Raw genomic sequence first — 20,386 nt, 5'->3', positions numbered from 1 at the left:
CGCAGAGAAACAGACTTGACAAGCAGTGAAGAGCGAGAGCACTGTGGAGAAGTAAGATATTCGTAAAAGGCGGGGTGGAGGTGGGCAGGACGGACGATAGAGGTATCATTTATGGAAGGAACGATGCAAACACGGAAGAACCCCAAACAGAAAGAGTTCGAAGTACGTCGAACCTTTAAGAAATCCAGCCCACCATGTCTGCATGGTACTAGTACATCCTTTATCTCTTGTCTCCTCGGGTAGTAGGCAGTTGCGTAGACGCTCAGCGCGCCTCAACCTGTTGGATAATGACTCTTCGAATTGGCATGGCAAGCTGACGCACAAGATGCACTATCTTCTTCAACATGCTTTATTGACAGCATAGTCTATCTAGTCACATCACGCGTGCTCGGCCTCCTGCATTTGCCTCCGCCTCTCCATCTCCTATCGACACCAACCTTACGCGGTGACACGCTCTGCTCCTGCGCGCCGCGACATCTGCGACCAGACCATATCGCTAAAACAAAAAAACACAAACGCTCCATATAGAACTCCTGGGTATAGCATACTATTTCCCCCTCAAGGAAAAAACGCCAATCTGCTGCTAGCTTCTGCAAATGATCTGGCAGAAGCCCACTGAGATGCTCGCAATCTGAACTCAAACTGACGGACCGGTCGGTATTAATCTCATACTGCTAAAAGCGAAGAAGATGCCTGGGCTACTGGAGCCATATGAGGGGAAGCGAAAGCGTGGCCGACCCGCCGTGAAAATCGCACTAGGCGTGAAAAGTGAGAATCTACCTCCATCGTGGGCGCTCATCCAAACTCGACTGACGGCCGTCCATACTGGATTTGCGACCACTGGCCAGCCCGAGCGAACTCTTGCGCCCTGCATCGAGTCCAAGCTTGCTCCTACGTCCGTCCTCGGTGCTGCCCATCCTGCTGTGGGTGCGCCCTCCAGGTGTTGTAATCTGCGGCACGGTTGTACCGCTGGTAGTGCGCTGCTTGGGTGTGGGCAACATGCTCGTACGGCGGCTTGTCATTGCACTCGCTGGGCGCGAGGCGCGACGAGCCATGGGACTCTCCTCTGTAGCAGTGCTATCACTCTCCTCTTCTGCAATTGTCACTCTGCGAGTCGAGTTTGGAGTGCGGCAGGACGACAACGATGAATTCGGTGTAGTCTGTAGAGCGGATTTGCCACGAGCGGGTGTGGAGGGAGACTGCATAGGGCTGGCCAAGGGACGTCGACCGATGGCTTGTTGCGCAGGCGTAGTGGAGGCAGGACGCGAGGAAATAGGCGATAACGCAGAAGCCTGGCTGAGAGGGCTACGGACAGGGATGGCAGAGTGACTAGATACACTCCTCAAAGTCCTGAGAGGGGTGGTAGGGTCCTTCCGATGCGGTGAAGGGGTCGTCAATGACAAGGGTTTGAAGTTGTGCCCGACTACAGTATCACGCATGTTGGTGCTGGAGTTCCACCGGGGTCTTTCGGATGATGGAGTCGCCGAATGCAACTGCCGTGTCGGAGTAGTAGACATGGATCGTGGAGGATGCACGGGCGCAGCAAGTGCCTCAAGCCGAGACGATGAGATTGTCTTGCGTCCACTAGTACCAGTAGCCATTGGAAGACTAGACAACCGACGACTTGCAGTTAGAGAAGACTTTGTGCTAGATGTACTTGGCTGGCGCGACGTCTTCCCGACTGGAGTAATGCGGCCGTATTCGCTGCTTTTCCGGCTCATGATGACGCTTGAGGCAGGCGAACTGTTTGGCGTGTCTAAAGCAGAGCCTGTCAATGATGCCTCAGTGCGCGCCGAGAGAACTGTAGACACTGAATCGCGCAGCTTCCGCGTGGCTGTCAGTTCTTCAATGACCATGTCTGTCTCTTTCATCTGAATCTGCAAGTCAGATACCTTCTGTCTAACATCTTGCTGAATGCGCAGGATCTCGCCATTGACGGTTGACCGGTGCTTCATCTCAATATCGATCAGCTCCAGGACCCGCTTCATCGAAGGTGGGTAGTGCTCGCGCTTGTCCTTGTATGTCGACATGCGGGAGCCCAATTTCTCATCGTCACCCTCGTCAATGACCTGTCGTAGCCTCTGAATGCTCTTCATTAGTGAGTCATACATGGCGATTGCTTTGCTGCCAGCCTGTCGGAAGCTATGCACCCATTTGTCCTCGCCAAGCTCTTCTCTCAAAGCATCAGCATCAGCTTCGAGCTTCTTCTCCAGTGTCTCAAGTTGTTCCTTCCGCCTAGTGAGCTCATCGCACGCAGAAGGAAACAGTTTGCTTGCGCGCATCTGGAAGTGCTGAAGACGCATAGGTAAGAAGTCCAAGGAGGCGCGTAGAGGCTGAAGTTTCGCAAACAATGCGAGTAGTCGCGAGTTCTCCTGCTCAATTTGCGGAATAGGTGAAACAGGTGACATGATTGAGAGCGTGGGCATACTAAACCGGTTGCTCTGCAGCCGGGCGTGTTCGCGTTTTTGTTGGCGAGGAGTCTCCTCCACGATCGTTTCCAAGTCTGCAATGTTGAACGTTTCTGCAGACTCTGCAACGGAATCGCTGATCGCACGGTGCCGCCGTTCTTCCATCTCGAAAACAAGCCGGCTAAGGTTTTCAATCTCCATGCCAATCTCGCCTAGCACAGTGTTCCACAGCTCTTCCCACTCCATGGCCATTTCCACTTGCGATTTGATACCCTTGAGTGTCTGCTTAATCTTGGACCAGTTGCTGAGCACCTCTTCCATTTGAGTCACTAGCGTGGTGAGGTCTCGGTTTGGCAAGGTAGCAATGTCGTCTCGGCTTTGAAGATCCTCAATGGCGGTGATGTATACATTGACCAATCCCTCGAACTTGCCAATCGCAGCGTCGACCTCTTCCAGTCCCTCACGCCCAGCAGCAGCAGCCCACTCCACATCGTCCTCGGCGTCGAGCCCACTGAGGACCTCTGCTGCCTTGGCCATCCATTGCTTTATGCTATTGGCAGCGCTGTGTAACGCCCGACCAGCGGCCGTTGAGGAAGGAAGCGCGCGGATTTCTGAGGTGAGGGAGTCGGGTGGTGGCAGCTTGATGGAGGTCAACTGCTGGATCTGGTTGGTGAAGCTTGCGCGCGAGAGGGTGTAGATGGAATTGGCGCGCGAGAAATGGCGCTGGTGGAAGTAGGCGTCGACATCGATGCCGTTTTCGCTGTCGAGCACCGAGGCCTCTGGCACGGGTGGTGTGTCCTTGGGCGGCGGCGTGGGTGGGCGGCCCAGCTCGGTGTCGCTGCTGGCCTCCGTCTCGGTGACGGCGCGCGAGAGGCTCTTGCTTTTGGTGATGTCGGGGAGGCGGTATTTCTGGTGGTCCTCGTTCAGGTCGCCGGCTTCCGAGTCAGAGGGCAGGACGCGGTCGCTGGTGCTCACGAAGCTGCTGCGGTTGCTTTCGAAGCTTGAGGGCGGGCTGGCGTCCATGGCCAGCGCCGGAACCGACTCGCCCGTCAACTGCGGGATGAGGGGCGTGCCGACCTGGCTGCTCGTACCGCTCCAGGCAGTGCCTCTGCGCTCGATGTGAAAGCTGCGGCGGTCGCGGTGAAACTCGTCGAGCTCGCGGATCTTGCGCTCCGAGATTTTGCCAATATGCGCGGGTGTAAAGGCGCTACGGGGAACCTCTGGTGCCTGGTTCTGGTTGAGGAATTTCATGCGGGCCAACAGGCCCGGCGACACGTTTCTGGCAAGCTTGGTAGTGCTCTCGAGGGCGGCGGCGGACTCGGGGCGTTTTGGTGAAGATGTTGTGGACCGAGCGGGCGATCCTAGGCGCGGACCTGTTGTTGATGAGCCACGGCGGGCTGCCACCTCATCAACAGCAGACGGGGAGGGAGCGTCGGGTTGGGCCGGCGGCAGCGTGGGTAGGATGGTCATTGAACATGCTAAGGAAAGAACACTGCGCTTGCGGAAGGAACTGCAGGCGCTGTCGCTCGCGGGAATGATGCACTGGGTGATGTTGTGCAAAGCGTTTTGATTGCTTCTGGGGCGCGTCCGGTGCGCGTCTGTCCCGCCGTGCGTTGTTATTTGTCGCACACGTTTGTCAACAGTCAACAGTGTACACCGCAGCGCTCGCCTTTGCCAGTGGTATCGAGGCACGCGTATCACCGCTCCGCGCGCTACTCATTCTCTCGTCGCAACTGAATATGTGGCGTCTCACAGTGCGTCAATGCTCATCGAGCGGCGAGCCCCTGGCCGCGAAATTGCATGCCAACCCCGGCTTCCAGAAGCAGCCCCGTTCAATCTCAAACGTTCCTATCGGCGCCGCACAGATGCTCGGTTCGTTATTTGGATGACGGACCTCTGTACCTGACCAGCACGCCGTCATCTCTGCAGCTGTGTACTATATTACACTGCCCTTGCTTATAGTAGGCCGACGCGACGTGCAGCACACAACGCAAGCGAATAGGTTGTGAGTATGTATGTACATAATACAGTGGGTGTCAGTAAAGACTGTACTTTCAGTGGCTATGGAACTTCGCGGTAGACTGCCAAATCATACTTTTACAACGGTATTGTACAGTGAGTTCCTACCAGACAAGGTATTCAAGGTCTGGGTTTGAACGGCAGCCACTGTGTACTATAGCGCTGGTAATGAGGTCCCGGAACTTGACATGTGACATGTAATGGAATTAATCTATTCAGCCAGACGGTTCATGTCTGCTACGTGCTATAAATGCAACTTGGTATTGGTAAGCAGATGGGGTATGGGGTATCTAACACAGATGATGTGGTATCGCTCTGGTAGAAGGAAACTGAGAGAAATGAAACTGGCTAGTCTCAGTCTGAGTAAGAAACGTGGTATCAGTATCCAACCCAACCGCTAGCCAGAGAATTCGTCAACTCGGATGCCTCGTTCTGATAAATGGTGTGGTGCTGAAAAAATTGACAGAGAAGGGGTAGGGGTATGATGTGATGGCCGATATGATGCGAGATCTGGCTACGAGACCTCAAAATCGGTGTCGATCTGAAGAGTTGGTGCACGGACCTGGCTCTTCTGTTGCTTCCACTCCTTGACAATCTCCTCGCGGACGCCTTTGCTCCATTTCATGAGCGCGGCGTCGAAGTTCCGCCATGCTTCAGCGTCGATGCCCTGGACAATGCCCATGGCATCGATTTCCATCTTCACATCCCAGCGTAGCTCGGCCGCTTTAGCCCAGTAGCGCAGATTGTCAGCGCATCGATACGGCTTTGCTGTATCCGTGTGGTACTGCTTGATCTCTTCGAACTGCCGTGGTGACTTCTTCACAATGCTGTTGTGCAGGTGAATGAGTCGCAGTCCGTTCTGGAGAGTTGCTAAGAAGGGCGTTGGCAGGTCCGCGCTCTCTGGGTTTGTCCACTCGGGGAGCGGCTCTGGCACAGAATCGAACGACTTCAGGAAGAGTAGCTCCCGTTCTCTCTCTTTTCCAGTCCAGTCGCCCTCGCGCCATGACCAGCTCTCCCGCTCTTCTTGTTCCACGCGCTCCTTCTCTTCCTCGGTGTCCAACAGGGTGCCGATGTCTTCGACCCACTCTTTGATGCAGACCGTTTCTGCAGGTGACACGCCGTTGGCGAAGTTGCGTATAGCTAAGCGTTTCAGCACCTCAAGCACGTCGTAGAGCTCTTTACGTATCACGCGCTCTGATTTGATCGAGTAGAGTCGCTGAGGGTTCTCGTGTGCGGTGTAGTAGTTCTTCGCCGCGCGGATTGCAAGCGTGGCCACGTCGAGAAGATTTAAACCTTGAATCTGGTGCCACCCAGGCGTTTCTGCAGACTGTCGACCTCCCGCTCCATCTCCAAACCCCGCATCTGCCGCTGTTCCATTGCTATGGCCCTTCTCAAGCTCTTGCAAGTGTTTCGTGCATTCGGTGAGCGACTCGCGTAATTCTCGGCGCAGAATCGTCATGTCGGGCGGTGGAGGTACGTAAACTGGGGTGCTTTTGTATGTGCTCACGGTAGGTGGAAGCATAACGGGTTCGTTGTCATCCCAGCTCATGGATGCGTTGTCGTCGATGGGAGACTCCACGAGGCCATCCCCCAGCGTGTCCATAGTCCCGGGCGAGAGTCCAGACGTATCTCCCTCGATGTCTGAGAGCGGCCGCTCCGACCCGCTTGCTGTCCTCGAGCCATGCTTCCGCTTCTTTGCCACTCTACCAGTGGCCTCGTCCAGCAGGCCGGTTCGGGCAAAGTAGTATTGCAGATGCGCTATGGTGCCCAAGTTCATGACACTCTCTCTGTTCTTCGCAGATCGGGAGAACTCTGTTCCCTCTGGTCGCATGTAACCCCGCCTCCTGCCAGGTATGCCGCTGTCAGAGAGCCTAGAGCTCGCCGAGCGGCCGGAGACGGACGATACGGAAGAAGCTGTCGATACTGAGCGATCGAGCTGCGGCACAGCGTTCAGCGCAAGCGACGGCGACACCCATGGCTCCGGCGAAAGCGTGCGCTCGGGCGGAGGAGAGGGGGTTGATTCCATGGCTAGTTTCGGGCGGCGTGGCGGTTATACAGGTGCAGGCAGCAGGCGTCGTTGGAGTGTCGTGTGTCTGAGTGTGATGCAGGGGAGTCAGCTACAGATCATCTCCGAAGTCCATGAAGTGGAGGAAGGTGCGGTTGCTAGGCAGCGACGGCAGGAGATTGTTTCGTAAATTGTCTCGTTCAGGAGACGCGACAACGCGCCGGTCCAGCCAGCTATATGCCCCACCCCCAATCAGCAAACTGCAGCTGTGCGCACGGCGCTGACGCGTGCGAACGCCAAGTTGCTTGCCGCAGGAAACTCAAGCAGTGAAAATGCACTCTTTTCTGACACTCTGTCCCGCTGTGAAACTCCGAGTCCCTGAGAGAAGCTCGGGTGTCCCCGCCGTTAGCTGCCAGGGGTCATGCTGCCTCGAGTCTAGCTTGTCCTTGCGTACCAAAGTCACGTGCTGCGCGTTCACGATGACGTCGATGCCCTGCGCTCAATATTGCAGTGGACGCGACACACAGTCTACAAGACAGCAAATCCAACTGTACACAAGCAGCTTGTTACATTAAACGGTCCCTCGTAAGCACAATCAGAATGGCCGACAAGCGAGTTCGTATCCTAAGAGCAAGCTGGCCATGGTGCTAACCGCAGTAGATTTCTTTCAAGGTTGATGGCGAGGTGCAGGGTAAGCATATCCTCGCCTTGAGATCGTGAGAATTATGGCTAATCATCACAGGCGTGAACTTCCGGTGCGAACAACTGCTCCCGCAGCATGGCCATGGCTGACCCTGCTACTTAGATCATTCACGACCAAAAAAGCCCACAGTCTCGGGGTCACAGGCTTTGTCACCAATGTATCAGATGGCACGGTATGATATTCGAATCGCCTCAAAGTATCAGTCTGAACCATCCAGGTGCAAGGTGAAGCTCAAGGCTCATCCCAAGCACTCAAAGAGTTCATCCAGCATCTCAGCAAGGGGCCCTCCGCTGCTAGCGTGAGCAGCTTAGAGCAAAATGACATCGCGACCAAGTCTGGGGAGAGCGGTTTCAACGTCAAGTAACCCGCTTGGTGACTGCTTCGATTTGCGATATCGCCCGCAAGCCCCATTGAGAAAGAACTGCGGCCAACGATAGTAATTGATACATGTGTAACATCACTTCCACAGAACCTATTTGTACACTCTGGAATGACAAAGCCGCATCCAGAGGTATAAGTAAGCACTTGTACACAATGAGGATAATGACAGCACCAGCAAGTGGTCGATTTGTTTCTACCAGGCACAGTGGCTGACACAGAAAGTGGGATTGTAGGCGCGTACCTCATCCTGTGCCAACTCACTCTGTTGTACTTTTGTGGATCTATAGGGGGATTAGCCAGCATGATTGTTCACACTGTAGGAGATCGGTTATCGACCACTGTAAAGAGACAATTCTGCTCTTGTCTGTCGAAAAGAAACCATTTCGGCAGCACGTCTCACGGCAGCACTAAATCGGCAACCAATTCATCGGCAACCAGAATAGATGTCGGCGACATTATGTGGGATTATGTGGGGGGTAAGAAGGCGAGACACCGAGACACCGCCCGATTAGTTTTCGGGGCCAACGATTGGCTGCTTTACGAGCTAAACTCCAGCCGCATACAGCCTCTAGACAATCATGTACACTCCCTCGTCATGTGTGTACTACGATGTTTGGATGTTTGATATGATACAAAGTATAGCATCCAATGGCATTAACCACTTCACTGCATCGTCGCTGCTGTTGATCTGTTTGGGGCGCCGCGGCGGCGACTTGCGAAGGATGGCTCCGACCTTGGCGGACATTCCGCAACGGTCCCGGATCGTTTTCGTATACGCGACCAACACCTCAGCCTCTCCAATGCACGAGACCAGCGCAGGTTTCCTTTAGCTCTATCGACGAATCCCGTTCGCTATGATGAGATAGTTCGAGGCTTATGTCGGCGGCGCGTGCACTGGCAAGGTGGATCGAACGAGATCCCGAAAAGTCATCGATCCCCTAAAACGCTTTGTCGTCCCGACGATACCTTGATTATATAAAGCCCGATTGTTGCTTCAGCTCCCAGTTCTCATTCACAACTACAGCTACAGCTATTATTCAGCTTTAACGTGTTACCCAATCTCACATTGACAACTTGTTATCAATACCTACCAACATCGCCACAGCTTACCTACACCTATGATCTGTACAAGAGTAACAGCAAACGGACCCAGGGCCTCAAGGCAGGCTTCTGCTCAATTCATCAAGACCCTCAATTGCTTGAATGCCTCCGGTGCTGGGCTGAGGCCGACATTCGTCGCCGTCCATCATATTCAGTTGAGCGCGGCACCACAACGGCACTTCTCCAACACGTCCAGGTCATCCAGGATCGACGAGTACTTTCCCCAGAAAGAGACTGAAAAAGTCCGCAAGACGCCGTCAGCATGGCCACACCCTGGTATATCTGACTCGGTCCGACTACCTAGTGAAACTCGCTGACGTGTGAAAGTGTACTCGTACAATGATATGGAAAGCGTTATCGTAGCTCACCGCGAAGCCAAGACACGCTCCGATAGAGTCGCGCTCCTCGCCGTGAAGGTCCTCCGATGGGGCCTGGATCTCGCAACGGGATACAAACATGACAAGGCTGTTGCGTTGAATGAAAAGGACCCGGAAGCGGCGAGAAGGAAGTATGCCATGACAGAGGAGAAGTACATGATGCGGAATGTGTTTTTGGAATCGGTTGCTGGTGTTCCTGGAATGGTCGCTGGTATGATCCGGCATCTCCATTCGATGCGACGGATGAAGAGAGACAACGGATGGTAAGCTCGACTTGGGTGCGTAGGGCGCAGTGTCTGACAGCCGTTAGGATCGAGAGTTTGCTCGAAGAAAGCTACAACGAGCGAATGCACCTCCTGACTTTCCTCAAGATGAGTGAGCCGGGCTGGTTCATGAGGTTTCTGGGTAAGCCCGAGGATGTGAGTTTCGATGCTAAGGGATCTTTACTGACTCTTTCAGTCCTTGGCGCTCAAGGAGTGTGGTGCAATGCCCTCTTCTTTGCGTATCTGATTTCTCCTCGCACAGTGCATCGCTTCGTCGGCTACCTCGAAGAAGAAGCTGTTATCACGTATACACGCCAGCTCAAGGACCTGGATGCTGGGCGACTTCCCAAATGGGAGAAGCTTCAGGCACCACAGATCGCAATAGACTACTGGAACATGCCGGAAGGCCATCAATCCATGCGAGACTTACTCCTCTACAGTATGTATCCATTCTTCTGGGTCGTACATTCACTAATACCTATTCCCAGTTCGCGCCGACGAGAGCAAACACCGTGAGGTGAACCATACTCTGTAAGCTTCACTCAATTCACGCCATCGAGGAGCATTGTACTGACTGCTTGTAGGGGCAACCTCGACCAGGTGGAAGACCCTAACCCCTACGTCAGCGAATACAAGGATAGTGAGAGGCCCCATCCACGCAAGGACCTCAAGTTCCAGCGACCGACGGGGTGGGAACGCAGCGATATCATCTAGACTGACAAGCCTAGTTGTTCCTTTTAACTAGTTCCTTGTACTTTTTTTTCTCTTTCTTTTGTCCACTCTCAAAAACATCAGCACGGCGTTTCTTCTTTCAGGGAAGGCGGATATCATCGGATACCCATTGCATATCGGGTGTTAGGAAAGCAACATGTATACTTCGAATAAAAACTTCGCCCTCAAGAGCCCTCGTCAATTTGTGAACAACAGGAGTCTTGATGACCCCGGTCCCCACGTCTTGTATGCTGAGAGCAATGTGGGACCAAGAAGTTTGTTGCAGGCATCTAGTCCGACCTGCAAGTCCACTGCTGACGGGAACAACATAGCTACGGACACCGCGGAGCACCAGGCAGTCTTTGAGCCCATACAAACAATGAAGAAGCTAAGGCCGAGGACCTACATAAATTCCGGACCGTCCCATCTTTAACCTCAATGGTCTACAAACACCCCTAACTTGTCAAGCTTGCCTCGATGTCCGGTCCGACCCCCGCACTTTCAACTGGCCCCGCTCGCTAAACCTTCGGCCCAGCGACCCTTGCATAGGCGCGTCTTCGGTCAAGCGTTCTCCGCAGCAGCTACTGCACCCCACATCCTTTCGGTGAGACACTCGTGCCAATTTGAAAGCTGCTAGAGCTGTTTACGTCCGGCGCCTACGTATCCTCGGACGGCACGGCAACTTAGCCCCTTGTCAGACTAACCCCGCAAAGCTACTGGTATGTTTCGATCGCAAGGTTGACGACGCGTAAATCAAAGATCTCATCGGATGTCAAACCCTCGATCGAGAGCATTAAATTTCTACTCCTAGAGCTCGCAATCCGTTGTGGCGTTGACGGGAAAGGAGTCCCTACGGCTTTTGATTCTACCAACGATTTAGGGTTCGAGTTGTCGCTCTTCGCTGCCATACAACCTACGAACGAGTAGATAGGCAGTGACGTACGTACCAGCTGCATGGACCTTGCTCTGTAGCGCCTTGCAGCTCTTAGGTGGAGAATTGGGACTGTGCCTCTCCGCTTTACACCTGCAAGTCCTATTGAACCGCTGAATCAGGGCATAACATGCTACCACAGCCCCGGGAAACATCCTTGATACCCGCCTGCTTACGCCAATCATGAGCGAGGGCCCTCTCTACAGATGCACAGTCGTTGCGGATCCGCTGGATGGCAATCACGCGGACCGAATATCAGCCCACATCCGTTTCACAGGACATTCGCTCGAGGGTACTTGCCGACGTTGATGGTATCAAGCTAGGACGCGAGTGGCACAGCCACGCCCAATGTATGGAGATACAGCCAAGGAATCGAAGGCCTACGCTGACAGGATTGGCGCTGTCCAGACCAATATGTCAGAGCTTCTTGGAACCGACGCCCTCTCAATGCGGGGTCTGCGGAGCTTAAGAAGGACAGCGCGCCAATTCTATTCATCTGTGAGCCCAATTGAATTCAGATTCTCTTGTGGTAACTCTCTGAACCCTGAGCAGTGTCCTCATAGTGACAGTTTGACGACAAGATGACGATTCCAGACGAGGTAACAGCATCTATCAATGATTGTACGATCTAATGACTTATCTCACTTTAGGTCGATATCATTGTTTGTGGTGGAGGGTCTTGTGGGTCAGTATTGCTTCCCCAATGGCTTGAGCTGTACTCATTGGTCACAGATGTGTCGTCGCTGGACGATTGGCCAACCTTGACCGTGAGTTCGACCACATGTTTTCCTCCGTAGCTTCGTGGACGTCATGATTCCCTTTCTATGCGGTCTACGTCGTTATCGCCGCAAGATCTCTTGCATAAGAGCAAGCTGATATGCCCTGATCCATCAATGAAGCCCTTGAATCACAAATTAAGCCCTACTGTACAGATAATCTCCAGGTCCTGCTTATCGAAGGTGGAGAGAACAACCTGAACAACCCATGGTTAGTGCATCTTTAGGTACACATGAACGACATTGCTGACCTTACCAGGGTTTTTCGACCGGGGATCTACCCCCGTAATATGAAGCTTGACAGCAAGACTGCCTCCTTCTACTACTCACGGCCCTCAGAATGGCTCGATGGACGTCGAGCTGTTGTACCCTGCGCTCACATCTTGGGTGGCGGCAGTTCAATCAACTTCATGATGTACACTCGTGCGTCTGCCTCAGACTACGATGATTTCCAAGCAAAGGGTTGGACCACCAAGGAGCTCATTCCATTGATGAAGAAACACGAGACGTACCAAGTAAGTTGATCATTCTTATCGAAATCTGAGCAGCTGCTGACGATGCCGGCAGCGTTCATGCAACAACCGAGACATACACGGCTTCGAGGGCCCCATCAAGGTCTCATTCGGAAATTACACGTACCCTATCAAAGAGGATTTCCTACGCGCTTCCGAGTCTCAGGGTATTCCGACCACGGACGATCTCCAAGACCTGGTCACTGGTCATGGTGCCGAGCATTGGCTGAAGTGGATCAACCGCGATACCGGACGTCGAAGCGACTCTGCCCATGGGTATATCCACAGCACTCGCGCTGTCCACCAGAACCTGCACTTGGCTGTCAACACTAAGGTCGACAAGGTTATTCTTGAGGGTGGCAAGGCGGTCGGAGTACAGACCGTACCAACCAAGCCACTTCACCCTAATCAGAAGCACAGCAAGATCTACAGAGCTCGAAAGCAGATCATCGTGTCCGGTGGTACTCTTAGCTCGCCCTTGATCCTTCAGCGAAGCGGTATTGGTGACCCCGAGAAGCTCCGCAAGGCTGGCGTGAAGCCGTTAGTTGACCTTCCCGGTGTGGGATTAAACTTCCAAGACCACTACTTGGTATGTGTTTGCACGCAGTCGGAAGGAAGCAAGCTAATGACTTTTAGACCTTCTCCGTCTTCCGCGCTAAGCCGCACGTCGAGTCGTTTGATGACTTCGTTCGGGGCGACCCGAAAACGCAGGAGGCAGTCTTCCAACAATGGAACCTCAACGGCACTGGGCCATTGGCGACTAACGGCATCGAAGCCGGGGTGAAGATCAGGCCTACCGAGGAGGAGCTGAAGGCGATGGACTCCTGGCCTTGCAAGGAATTCAGATCGGGCTGGGACAGCTACTTCAAGAATAAGCCAGACAAGCCGGTCATGCACTACTGTAAGCTATCTCTCATACCCATTACCCGTCGCCTATCGCTAACGTGTTCGCAGCTGTCATCGCCGGATGGTTCGGTGACCATGTAAGCACCTCCATGTCTTGTGGTCAGTACTTTACGCTGACACACACCAGATGCTCATGCCACCGGGCAAGTTCTTCACCATGTTCCATTTCCTGGAGTATCCGTTCTCTCGTGGATCGACGCATATTGTATCGCCAAATCCTTACGAGGCACCCGACTTCGATGCAGGCTTCATGAATGACAAGCGAGATATGGGTGCGTATATGCGATACACACATGATGTTTTCCGCTGGCTAATATGTGATTGACAGCGCCCATGGTCTGGGGCTACATCAAGTCCCGCGAGACGGCACGACGTATGGACGCCTACGCCGGGGAGGTTCAGGCCATGCATCCATTTTACTCATTTGACAGCCCTGCTCGAGCCAAAGACCTGGATCTGGCTACTACGAATGCGTACGCCCTCCCTGGAAACCTCACCGCCGGTATTCAGCATGGCTCGTGGAGCATGCCTGTCGAGAAGGGCCGCGATCCGGAACCTACGTTCCTCAATTCCAATTGTCAGCACGTCCTGGAGGATCTAAAGTACACAAATGAGGATATTAAACACATCGAGGACTGGACGAAACGTACGCGCATTGAATCCCACAGAAGTTTTACTCACTAACAGCAATCAGGTCACGTTGAGACTACATGGCACTCTCTAGGCACCTGCTCTATGGCACCCAAGGAGGGCAACTCAATCGTCAAGCACGGCGTACTCGATGAACGCCTCAATGTACATGGCGTGAAGAACCTCAAGGTTGCGGATCTGTCCATCTGTCCAGTACGTCTTCGCGCAACCGTGGTAGTTCGAGGACTTGGCTAACTTATATCTTCTAGGACAACGTCGGCTGCAACACCTACTCCACCGCGCTGCTCATTGGCGAGAAGTGCGCTGTTCTCACCGCCGAGGACCTGGGTTACTCTGGCTCCGCGCTCGACATGAAGGTTCCAACGTACCACGCGCCGCGCGAGATCACCGGCTTGTCGAGGCTGTAGATAGTTTTCAGATCGAATCACACGATGCGAAGGCAGATGCAAGTCAGAATGGTCGACGGGGATCTCCCTCTTTCACTCTTTACGCGGCAGGCAGGCGTCGGAGCGGTGCTATTCGGGCATGTTCTCATACTCAAACAGTACAAACCAACAAAACATGCACAAGCGTTGACAGCTGTACATGACACATACTTACCTAACAAAGTGAATCTGCATGGGTATCCCATCCTCATCTTTCCGTCTCAAAGTCTCCTCATCAAGCACACCGCTCCTCCATCCCTGCCCACCTCCCCACTCACCCCGCCATCCATAACCTCCCCACACAGTTCGAAGCCTAGCCTCTCGTAAAACCTCCGCGCCCCGGCGTTTGTGGCAACCATGCCGAGATGCACGCCTCCGGCTCCTAGTTCCTTGATAGCGGGAAGGAAAGCAGACATGAGCTTTTGGCCCCAACCCTGCCCCGTGAACTCGGGTAAGATGTCGATGTGTAGGTGGGCTGGGTAGGTGGAAAGGAGGGAGGGGTGGGAGAGGAGCATGCTGCATTCTCCGGAATGGACTTCTTCTCTAAGCCCTTTCACGAGCGCAGTTTCCATGGCTGGATCATTCGTCTCTATACCTGGCGGCGGGACCAGTTCCGGATCAACGATTGGGGTAAAGGTTTCGCGCCAGCGCTGTGCGAAGGCGGCTGTGTCTGGTGTGCCGATGATGTAGCCTACGGCGCGTCCGGCGCCGTTGTCGAGGACAAAGCAGGTATTGGGGGTCAGGTAGACGTAGGCTTTGTACCAGAGGTAGGAGCCGATCGTGCGGGCGGGTTCGTGGGATACGGAGGGGTCAAGGGTGGTGAGGAACTTGGGGGAAGAAGGTTAGTTCGGGTGCTGGAAAGTATTCAAAGATTGCAAGTGATTGTTTGTGGCGGTGGCCCGGTGCGTTTTAGGGGGAGGAGGTGGGCTGCGCACTCTGTTGAGGGATATTGGACACGTACAACGTGTAGACCAGCGGAGTGATCCGTATCGAAATTGAAGGGACGAACGTACGGTGTTGCCATAGTGATTTTAAGAAGGGATGGGTCGTGAAGCTCTGTGGAGACGGATAAAGTACAAAGTGTAGTACGGAAAGATTGCATGGTGGGGGCGGGCTGTGAGCAAGTGCGGGGAAGCGCCCCTGCTTCCTCCCAACAGTGCATGTGGGCTTCGGCGTTCCTGGCCTTATCGCAGAGCACAGGGGCTGCTGCCACAAGAAACTGGATTTTTAGAGCACGCCTTCACAGAATATCCCAACGTTGTGTAGCCACAAAGTCTAGTATTCAATGTCAGTGGCTGTGGGGTGAAACCACCAGGAGAGAAAGGTTCATTTTACGGCACGAATAGGGCGGCTGCCCTCGTCTGGAATGAAAAGTTCGCAGCCGTTACGGCGCGTAGCTACACTTACTTGATAGAGTCCCAAGTTTTGGGTCTCTGGAGGTCGTGGCGAGTACGGTATGCCCTATGTAAGCTGATAAGAGATGAGCATCACCGGCGGGGTGCTGCTATTGATCCAGCTTAAGCGCAATTCAGCGTCACATATCGAATGGATGCCGTCCTTCGCTGCTTCTCGTGACTTAGCCTGCAGAATTCAACCTACTTGTTACATGTATAAACTCGAAAGATGCCACAAATACCGGCGCGAGGCGAGATATTGGAATGATTGAACTGTATGGTGCGACAAGCAGATAGTATTTGCATTGACTGTGTGTGAGAGAGTGCTCGTACTTGATACGGGCCCGTCATAGTGAGTATGGTCAGCTTCAGAATGTCGAAGCTTTAGCTGTATTACTGAATTGACTAACAATTTATGCGCGCAGAAGCACCCCATCACAAGTGCTCTTGTTCACGATAGTGACCATTCTGTTGGTCTTTTAGTCCATCTGAGGCCCAAGTGCCGCCTGACACCTTGTTTCATAGGTTCCTTTAAGCCTGATCAGCTCTATATTCGGAAGGAATACCAGCGAACTTGGAGACGGCTTCCCAGTGCATGTAGGAAGAAGTTCTACTTACAGGTGTGTGTTCAGGATAAAATGTCAAACCTGAAAGACACTAATACTAGCATTAGCATAGTTCCCATCAGCTTTGCATTATCTGTAGTCTTCCTCTTGTGGGCATTCTAGTACAAGGATCGAGAAGCAGATCCACGCCCGAGTGGAGGAAGATCTATAGGGAGGAAGATACTATTTTCGGGAAAGCGCCATAGGCCAGATGATTCACCGAAAGAGATCGAAGAAGGAACCGTCTCGGGGTAGCAACGCTGGCAGTATGCTTGGAGGCTGCCTTCTCTAACTACGCTCTGCGCAAACCGCGTGAAAGTTTCCTCTTTGCACAAAGCTCTCAGAAACCCTTCTGCCAGACACACCGCAGCGGCGAGTTCCCCTTTTAGGACTTGGGCATGAGACATGCTAAACTTCCTAGCCGTCGAACTTAGATCGCCTTACTGCTTCTGGCTTCGCCAGTGCGCCACCGAAGTCGAAATTATAGCAGTCCCCTTCGCCCAAGAGCTCATCTTGATATCTAATGCATGGGATGTCTTACCGTGTGTCATAGTGCCTTATTCCAATTGACTGGGTGGCAAGCTTCGGTGCAGCTTGGTGGCTTTTCATCGACCTCTGTATCCCCCTGGTCCTTATTTTGTTGTCGGAATTTCTGAATACATCGAAGGAGTAGGAATGATTACACCATTATGTTCCTGATAGTCCCTCAAAGCGGATTACAGTCATCGCAGTCCTCGTCTCCGCACGTAGGAATCTTCAACACCCACCCAGGCGGCAACAAATTCAACAGATCCTCCTCAGGCCTCGGATCTGTCGCTTTCTGACGCCCTTCGTTTCTGATGATCCTCAATCCCTCGCTATCAACCCATTCAAACAATACCCAACAAGTCCAACGCGGCATATCGACAATACCAAGTTCCCACCTGTCCACTTTGATACCGTCGAAAAAAGATATGAGTTGTTGCATAATGTTTATTGTTTGTTCTGAGCCAGACGTCCAGATGCTAGGCTTCGTCTTCCTCTTACCAGTACCGCGGAGCTGGTAACTGTTTCCAACGAATCTCAGCGTATCCAGCTGCATGTGGGCAGCGCGCATGACCTCACTCAGCGCCTTCAGTTGCTCGGTAGTGTCTATGCCATCGTATTCATCCCAGTGCTCGTATCGTTTGGGTGTTTCAAAGTTAGTCAGGTTGTCAACATTAACTTCCATCTTGCGAATACGCGCTGAATTTACGGGAATCCGTGTTGTCCAATGTCTCTTGATCGCACTTGTTCGCCTCCCTTCGGACGAGCAATGTTTGCAGCTCCGACATATGACGCCTTCGATCCCACAAACGACCCATTCTGCGTTGCGCGTGAACTGCTCCAAGGCTTCGGAGAAGATCGCTTTGCATGACATGATCCAATCTATCTGTAGATGCTCGTAGCCGGAAGCATAGCGCTGTTCCCTGCAATTGGGGTCTGGTAGCCGATAGCGCAGCGTGATATCGTTGAGATGTGGTTGTGATGCTGTGGATGATCGAGGCTGGGTCGGGAACGCAGCGTGCATGCAGCGAGAGTAGAGAAACACGTGGTGGTATATTTGTTCCCGGATCTCGAGGGGAATTCTGAAGAAGAGGGATGACGGCTGCGTCGATGTGGCCATCTTCTACGTGGTGTGGGTAGCTGAGTTTTGTTGCGATCGCGGAAAGACAAATCAGGCTGAGCGTAGGGCGCTGTTGTCCAGGTGCAGACCGCGGGATTGTGTCAAAAGCTGCTTCGCGCTTTATAAAATGGCAAATAAGCGATTTGCGGTCGAAGCTGCGAAGTTGTTGCGATAGGTCCATCACGAGATGCCTAGCTGGGATTGGGTGCCTAGCGACCGCATTGCCGTCGTCTAACTACAAAGTATTGTTGTTCATCCTAGAGATTGATTCGAGATCAAACTTGTAGCCTATCGATCGCGTGCCCGTAGGAAGGGTTGAGTCACCTCGCAGTATTTAGAGAAAGGATGTTAGTGAATTCCTAAGTTCGCGTGAAGCATCGTCAGCTAGCCCTGATTCCGCTTCTAACAATTCTTCTAAGGATATTTAAAATACCCCAACTACACTACCGATGCCGGTAGTCCCTTGTGAATTTAGATTATTAGCTTTTGTACATGCCTGAAACACCAACTGCATCAGGATAATCGCTACTTAATGCTCCCAAGATTACTTATGCAGGAGTAGCATTCGAGGACGAACGACATAGCAACTGTCAGGAGGGCGCCGTGTACTTTTCACTACTTATGTACAAGTTTAGTACGAGACACTGCTAATCGCTGAAAGGCAGAGATATCACGACTTGCTTATGACGTCATCATACCTAATTGGCAGGCGATGTAAATCAGAAAAAGACATGTTGTCATGGCGGCAAGGAGGAGGGCGTTCAAAGTTCGCTTGAGCCTGGTGTGTATCTGAGAATTGTTACAACTATTGACGGGAAACACAGCCCAAGGGACTCGCGTACGCGAAGACTTCCGAGAATGGTTACCCGTTGTCGCGAGCGAAAATCCAAACGAGACGTGATACCGAAGCGAGGGCGTTGAACATTGCGAGAAACATCACCATGGCAACGAGGGAAACCATGGCTTTGGTTCCCGTCTTTGAATCAGGTGCGCGATATATCGCGAAGATCTATGGCGAAGATTCTCCCATAAATTCCTCTTCATCAACGGGTCCAATAAAGAATAGGAGGACTATAACACAGGCGAAGAGTATGCACAGCTTGTCGGGCTGAATGCTCGGTAAGAGGGTGAATGTTCTTGTTCCCCTCTGCATGTGTCGCTTCTTTCAACTAGCTCCTTTCAAGTTGATATTACCAGCACCATGCACCATGCATTGATCCCGAAACAGTGAGCTATCCGGATCAAACGTGTCAATCTTGCGAATTACGTTGGAGTCGAGCATCGTGAGCTTCCATTGACGACCCTCTATGTGATGTCACCGTTCCCGATTAAGCTTAGTGGTTTCGTTTTCTTCCGATATCAGACGGTCAAACATGCCACAAAGTTTGGTGACGACGCATTGCTTGTAGAACGTCTCTTGAATTGATCTGCAGGTACAGAAGAATAACAAAGCCCTGGCGGTGAAATGGTGAAGAGAACAAGGCCCTAGCTGCCAAGACTTAGCCACCGTCGATTGGTATCCGTTCCCATCGCTCAAACTCACAGCACCCCCTCAATCGCTGCCCATTTATACCCATTGGATTGACAACATGACCGATGACCATCAGCGGCTTTTAGCTTCCGCGCAGCTCATCGCGCGAGCTTGTGCGTCATTAGAACTTGGATCGTCCCATTTGACCCAAGCTGCCACCGACTTGTCATCTGCGACAGCTTTGCTCAACCGGAGCATAACACCTCGCCCACTACAGAGTGTGCGAAAGTCATCTAGAACCAACGGGCCAAATCCGAAGGTCCAAGACGCACCAAGGAAACCCACAATCTCTCCATACTTCCCCGAACCTGGAACAAAACCAAAGAAGAAGCCAACTGCAGGTCCTACCATATCCCCATTCTTCCCTGAGCCCTTCTCTCGAGAGCGCCCACCCCCCGGTTTGAAATTCGAGCTTCAAGCCCCAGAATTTGGCCTTATTCAAGAGCGTATATGCGACAGTCTTTTTGCGCTCGTCATCCAAGCGATTCTGTGGAACAAAACAAAAGGCACTGCGGCCCGACCTATCCTATGGAAAGTCTTATGCACATACCCAACTCCAGAGCTGCTCGCTTCTGCCGACCCCACTGCAGTGCAGGAACTCATTCGCATACTCGGGCTACAAGAGCGAAGAGCACAATGTCTAGTCAAGCTGGCCCAGGTTTGGGTAGCTGCTCCGCCGTCAGCTGATCGGCGATATGGACGTCGCGATTATCCAAAGGGAGAGGGCAGAGATGTGAAAAATCGTGAGCTGCTAGGCCCCGACGATGAGCGAGAAGGCTGGGAAATCGGGCATCTGCCAGGTATTGGAGAGTATGCGCTTGATTCGTATCGCATATTCGGACGTGATCGATTGCGCGGGCTTCAAGATGCGGAAGGAGTAGAGCCTGAGTGGAAGCGCGTCATTCCTAACGACAAAGAACTTGCTCCGTATGTTAAGTTCAAGTGGGCGCAAGAAGGGTGGGACTACGATATCGTCTCCGGCGCTAGACAAAGGCTACCATAGGTACGAATCTTGCCTGGCCGCACTAATGTGATATGATGG

General features: G+C 52.8%; 9 protein-coding genes across 9 annotated transcripts; 4 read left to right on the top strand and 5 right to left on the bottom strand.

Annotated features, from left to right (window-relative positions):
• Positions 1-357: 357 nt before the first annotated feature.
• On the bottom strand, positions 358-3,946 carry CC84DRAFT_1158876 (KAR9-domain-containing protein). Its single transcript, XM_018177089.1, has one exon. It carries the CDS (start codon positions 3,876-3,878, stop codon positions 777-779), a length of 3,102 nt encoding a protein of 1,033 aa, XP_018041689.1. The 5' UTR covers positions 3,879-3,946; the 3' UTR covers positions 358-776.
• A 698-nt stretch (positions 3,947-4,644) lies between these two features.
• Positions 4,645-6,816, bottom strand: CC84DRAFT_1158875 (uncharacterized protein). Its single transcript, XM_018177088.1, has one exon. It carries the CDS (start codon positions 6,451-6,453, stop codon positions 4,942-4,944), a length of 1,512 nt encoding a protein of 503 aa, XP_018041688.1. The 5' UTR covers positions 6,454-6,816; the 3' UTR covers positions 4,645-4,941.
• CC84DRAFT_1158874 (Acylphosphatase) lies at positions 6,707-7,907 on the top strand. The gene is made up of 5 exons (XM_018177087.1): positions 6,707-7,047; positions 7,093-7,123; positions 7,175-7,187; positions 7,238-7,307; positions 7,353-7,907. Exons 1-5 carry the CDS (start codon positions 7,033-7,035, stop codon positions 7,497-7,499), a joined length of 276 nt encoding a protein of 91 aa, XP_018041687.1. The 5' UTR covers positions 6,707-7,032; the 3' UTR covers positions 7,500-7,907.
• Positions 7,908-8,320: 413 nt separating this feature from the next.
• On the top strand, positions 8,321-10,151 carry CC84DRAFT_1158872 (alternative oxidase-like protein). Its single transcript, XM_018177086.1, has 6 exons — positions 8,321-8,893; positions 8,945-9,257; positions 9,305-9,399; positions 9,454-9,696; positions 9,746-9,788; positions 9,842-10,151. Exons 1-6 carry the CDS (start codon positions 8,635-8,637, stop codon positions 9,969-9,971), a joined length of 1,083 nt encoding a protein of 360 aa, XP_018041686.1. The 5' UTR covers positions 8,321-8,634; the 3' UTR covers positions 9,972-10,151.
• A 1,024-nt stretch (positions 10,152-11,175) lies between these two features.
• CC84DRAFT_8385 (alcohol oxidase p68) lies at positions 11,176-14,160 on the top strand. The gene is made up of 13 exons (XM_018187607.1): positions 11,176-11,397; positions 11,452-11,498; positions 11,550-11,584; positions 11,632-11,666; positions 11,832-11,886; positions 11,935-12,190; positions 12,243-12,776; positions 12,824-13,088; positions 13,142-13,170; positions 13,221-13,365; positions 13,422-13,739; positions 13,788-13,936; positions 13,993-14,160. The coding sequence occupies exons 2-13, from the start codon at positions 11,481-11,483 to the stop codon at positions 14,149-14,151; spliced, it is 1,998 nt and encodes a 665-aa protein (XP_018041685.1). The 5' UTR covers positions 11,176-11,397; positions 11,452-11,480; the 3' UTR covers positions 14,152-14,160.
• Positions 14,161-14,390: 230 nt separating this feature from the next.
• Positions 14,391-15,225, bottom strand: CC84DRAFT_1132995 (acyl-CoA N-acyltransferase; the record flags this gene model as incomplete). The annotated part of the gene is made up of 2 exons (XM_018175957.1): positions 15,131-15,225; positions 14,391-14,996 (listed from the first exon to the last, which is right to left on the bottom strand). Exons 1-2 carry the CDS (start codon positions 15,191-15,193, stop codon positions 14,391-14,393), a joined length of 669 nt encoding a protein of 222 aa, XP_018041684.1. The 5' UTR covers positions 15,194-15,225.
• Positions 15,226-16,187: 962 nt separating this feature from the next.
• Positions 16,188-16,724, bottom strand: CC84DRAFT_8366 (uncharacterized protein). The gene has a single exon (XM_018187603.1). The coding sequence runs from the start codon at positions 16,573-16,575 to the stop codon at positions 16,288-16,290; it is 288 nt and encodes a 95-aa protein (XP_018041683.1). The 5' UTR covers positions 16,576-16,724; the 3' UTR covers positions 16,188-16,287.
• On the bottom strand, positions 16,493-17,909 carry CC84DRAFT_1158869 (uncharacterized protein). The gene has a single exon (XM_018177085.1). The coding sequence runs from the start codon at positions 17,811-17,813 to the stop codon at positions 16,875-16,877; it is 939 nt and encodes a 312-aa protein (XP_018041682.1). The 5' UTR covers positions 17,814-17,909; the 3' UTR covers positions 16,493-16,874.
• Positions 17,910-19,756: 1,847 nt separating this feature from the next.
• On the top strand, positions 19,757-20,302 carry CC84DRAFT_1106705 (uncharacterized protein; the record flags this gene model as incomplete). Its single annotated transcript, XM_018175153.1, has 1 exon — positions 19,757-20,302. A coding segment is annotated over one exon (546 nt), but the record flags the coding sequence as incomplete, so codon positions are not given.
• Between the last annotated feature and the right edge of the window lie 84 nt (positions 20,303-20,386).

This window comes from Paraphaeosphaeria sporulosa, assembly GCF_001642045.1.
Source record: "Paraphaeosphaeria sporulosa strain AP3s5-JAC2a unplaced genomic scaffold CC84scaffold_1, whole genome shotgun sequence".
Lineage (NCBI taxonomy): Eukaryota > Fungi > Ascomycota > Dothideomycetes > Pleosporales > Didymosphaeriaceae > Paraphaeosphaeria > Paraphaeosphaeria sporulosa.
This window is presented reverse-complemented; position numbering and strand designations above follow the sequence as displayed.

What these genes read in the sequence shown, in the direction of transcription:
- CC84DRAFT_1158876 (XM_018177089.1), bottom strand. Translation starts at nt 3,878, where the DNA reads ATGACCATCCTACCCACGCTGCCGCCGGCCCAACCCGACGCTCCCTCC.
- CC84DRAFT_1158875 (XM_018177088.1), bottom strand. Translation starts at nt 6,453, where the DNA reads ATGGAATCAACCCCCTCTCCTCCGCCCGAGCGCACGCTTTCGCCGGAG.
- CC84DRAFT_1158874 (XM_018177087.1), top strand. An exon ending in CCAATGTATCAGATGGCACG is followed by an intron (nt 7,308 to 7,352) that starts GTATGATATTCG and finishes TGAACCATCCAG; the next exon opens with GTGCAAGGTGAAGCTCAAGG.
- CC84DRAFT_1158872 (XM_018177086.1), top strand. Translation starts at nt 8,635, where the DNA reads ATGATCTGTACAAGAGTAACAGCAAACGGACCCAGGGCCTCAAGGCAG. An exon ending in CTGGTTCATGAGGTTTCTGG is followed by an intron (nt 9,400 to 9,453) that starts GTAAGCCCGAGG and finishes TGACTCTTTCAG; the next exon opens with TCCTTGGCGCTCAAGGAGTG. An exon ending in CGTGAGGTGAACCATACTCT is followed by an intron (nt 9,789 to 9,841) that starts GTAAGCTTCACT and finishes GACTGCTTGTAG; the next exon opens with GGGCAACCTCGACCAGGTGG.
- CC84DRAFT_8385 (XM_018187607.1), top strand. An exon ending in GAATGACAAGCGAGATATGG is followed by an intron (nt 13,366 to 13,421) that starts GTGCGTATATGC and finishes TGTGATTGACAG; the next exon opens with CGCCCATGGTCTGGGGCTAC. An exon ending in CGGATCTGTCCATCTGTCCA is followed by an intron (nt 13,937 to 13,992) that starts GTACGTCTTCGC and finishes TATATCTTCTAG; the next exon opens with GACAACGTCGGCTGCAACAC.
- CC84DRAFT_8366 (XM_018187603.1), bottom strand. Translation starts at nt 16,575, where the DNA reads ATGTCTCATGCCCAAGTCCTAAAAGGGGAACTCGCCGCTGCGGTGTGT.
- CC84DRAFT_1158869 (XM_018177085.1), bottom strand. Translation starts at nt 17,813, where the DNA reads ATGGCCACATCGACGCAGCCGTCATCCCTCTTCTTCAGAATTCCCCTC.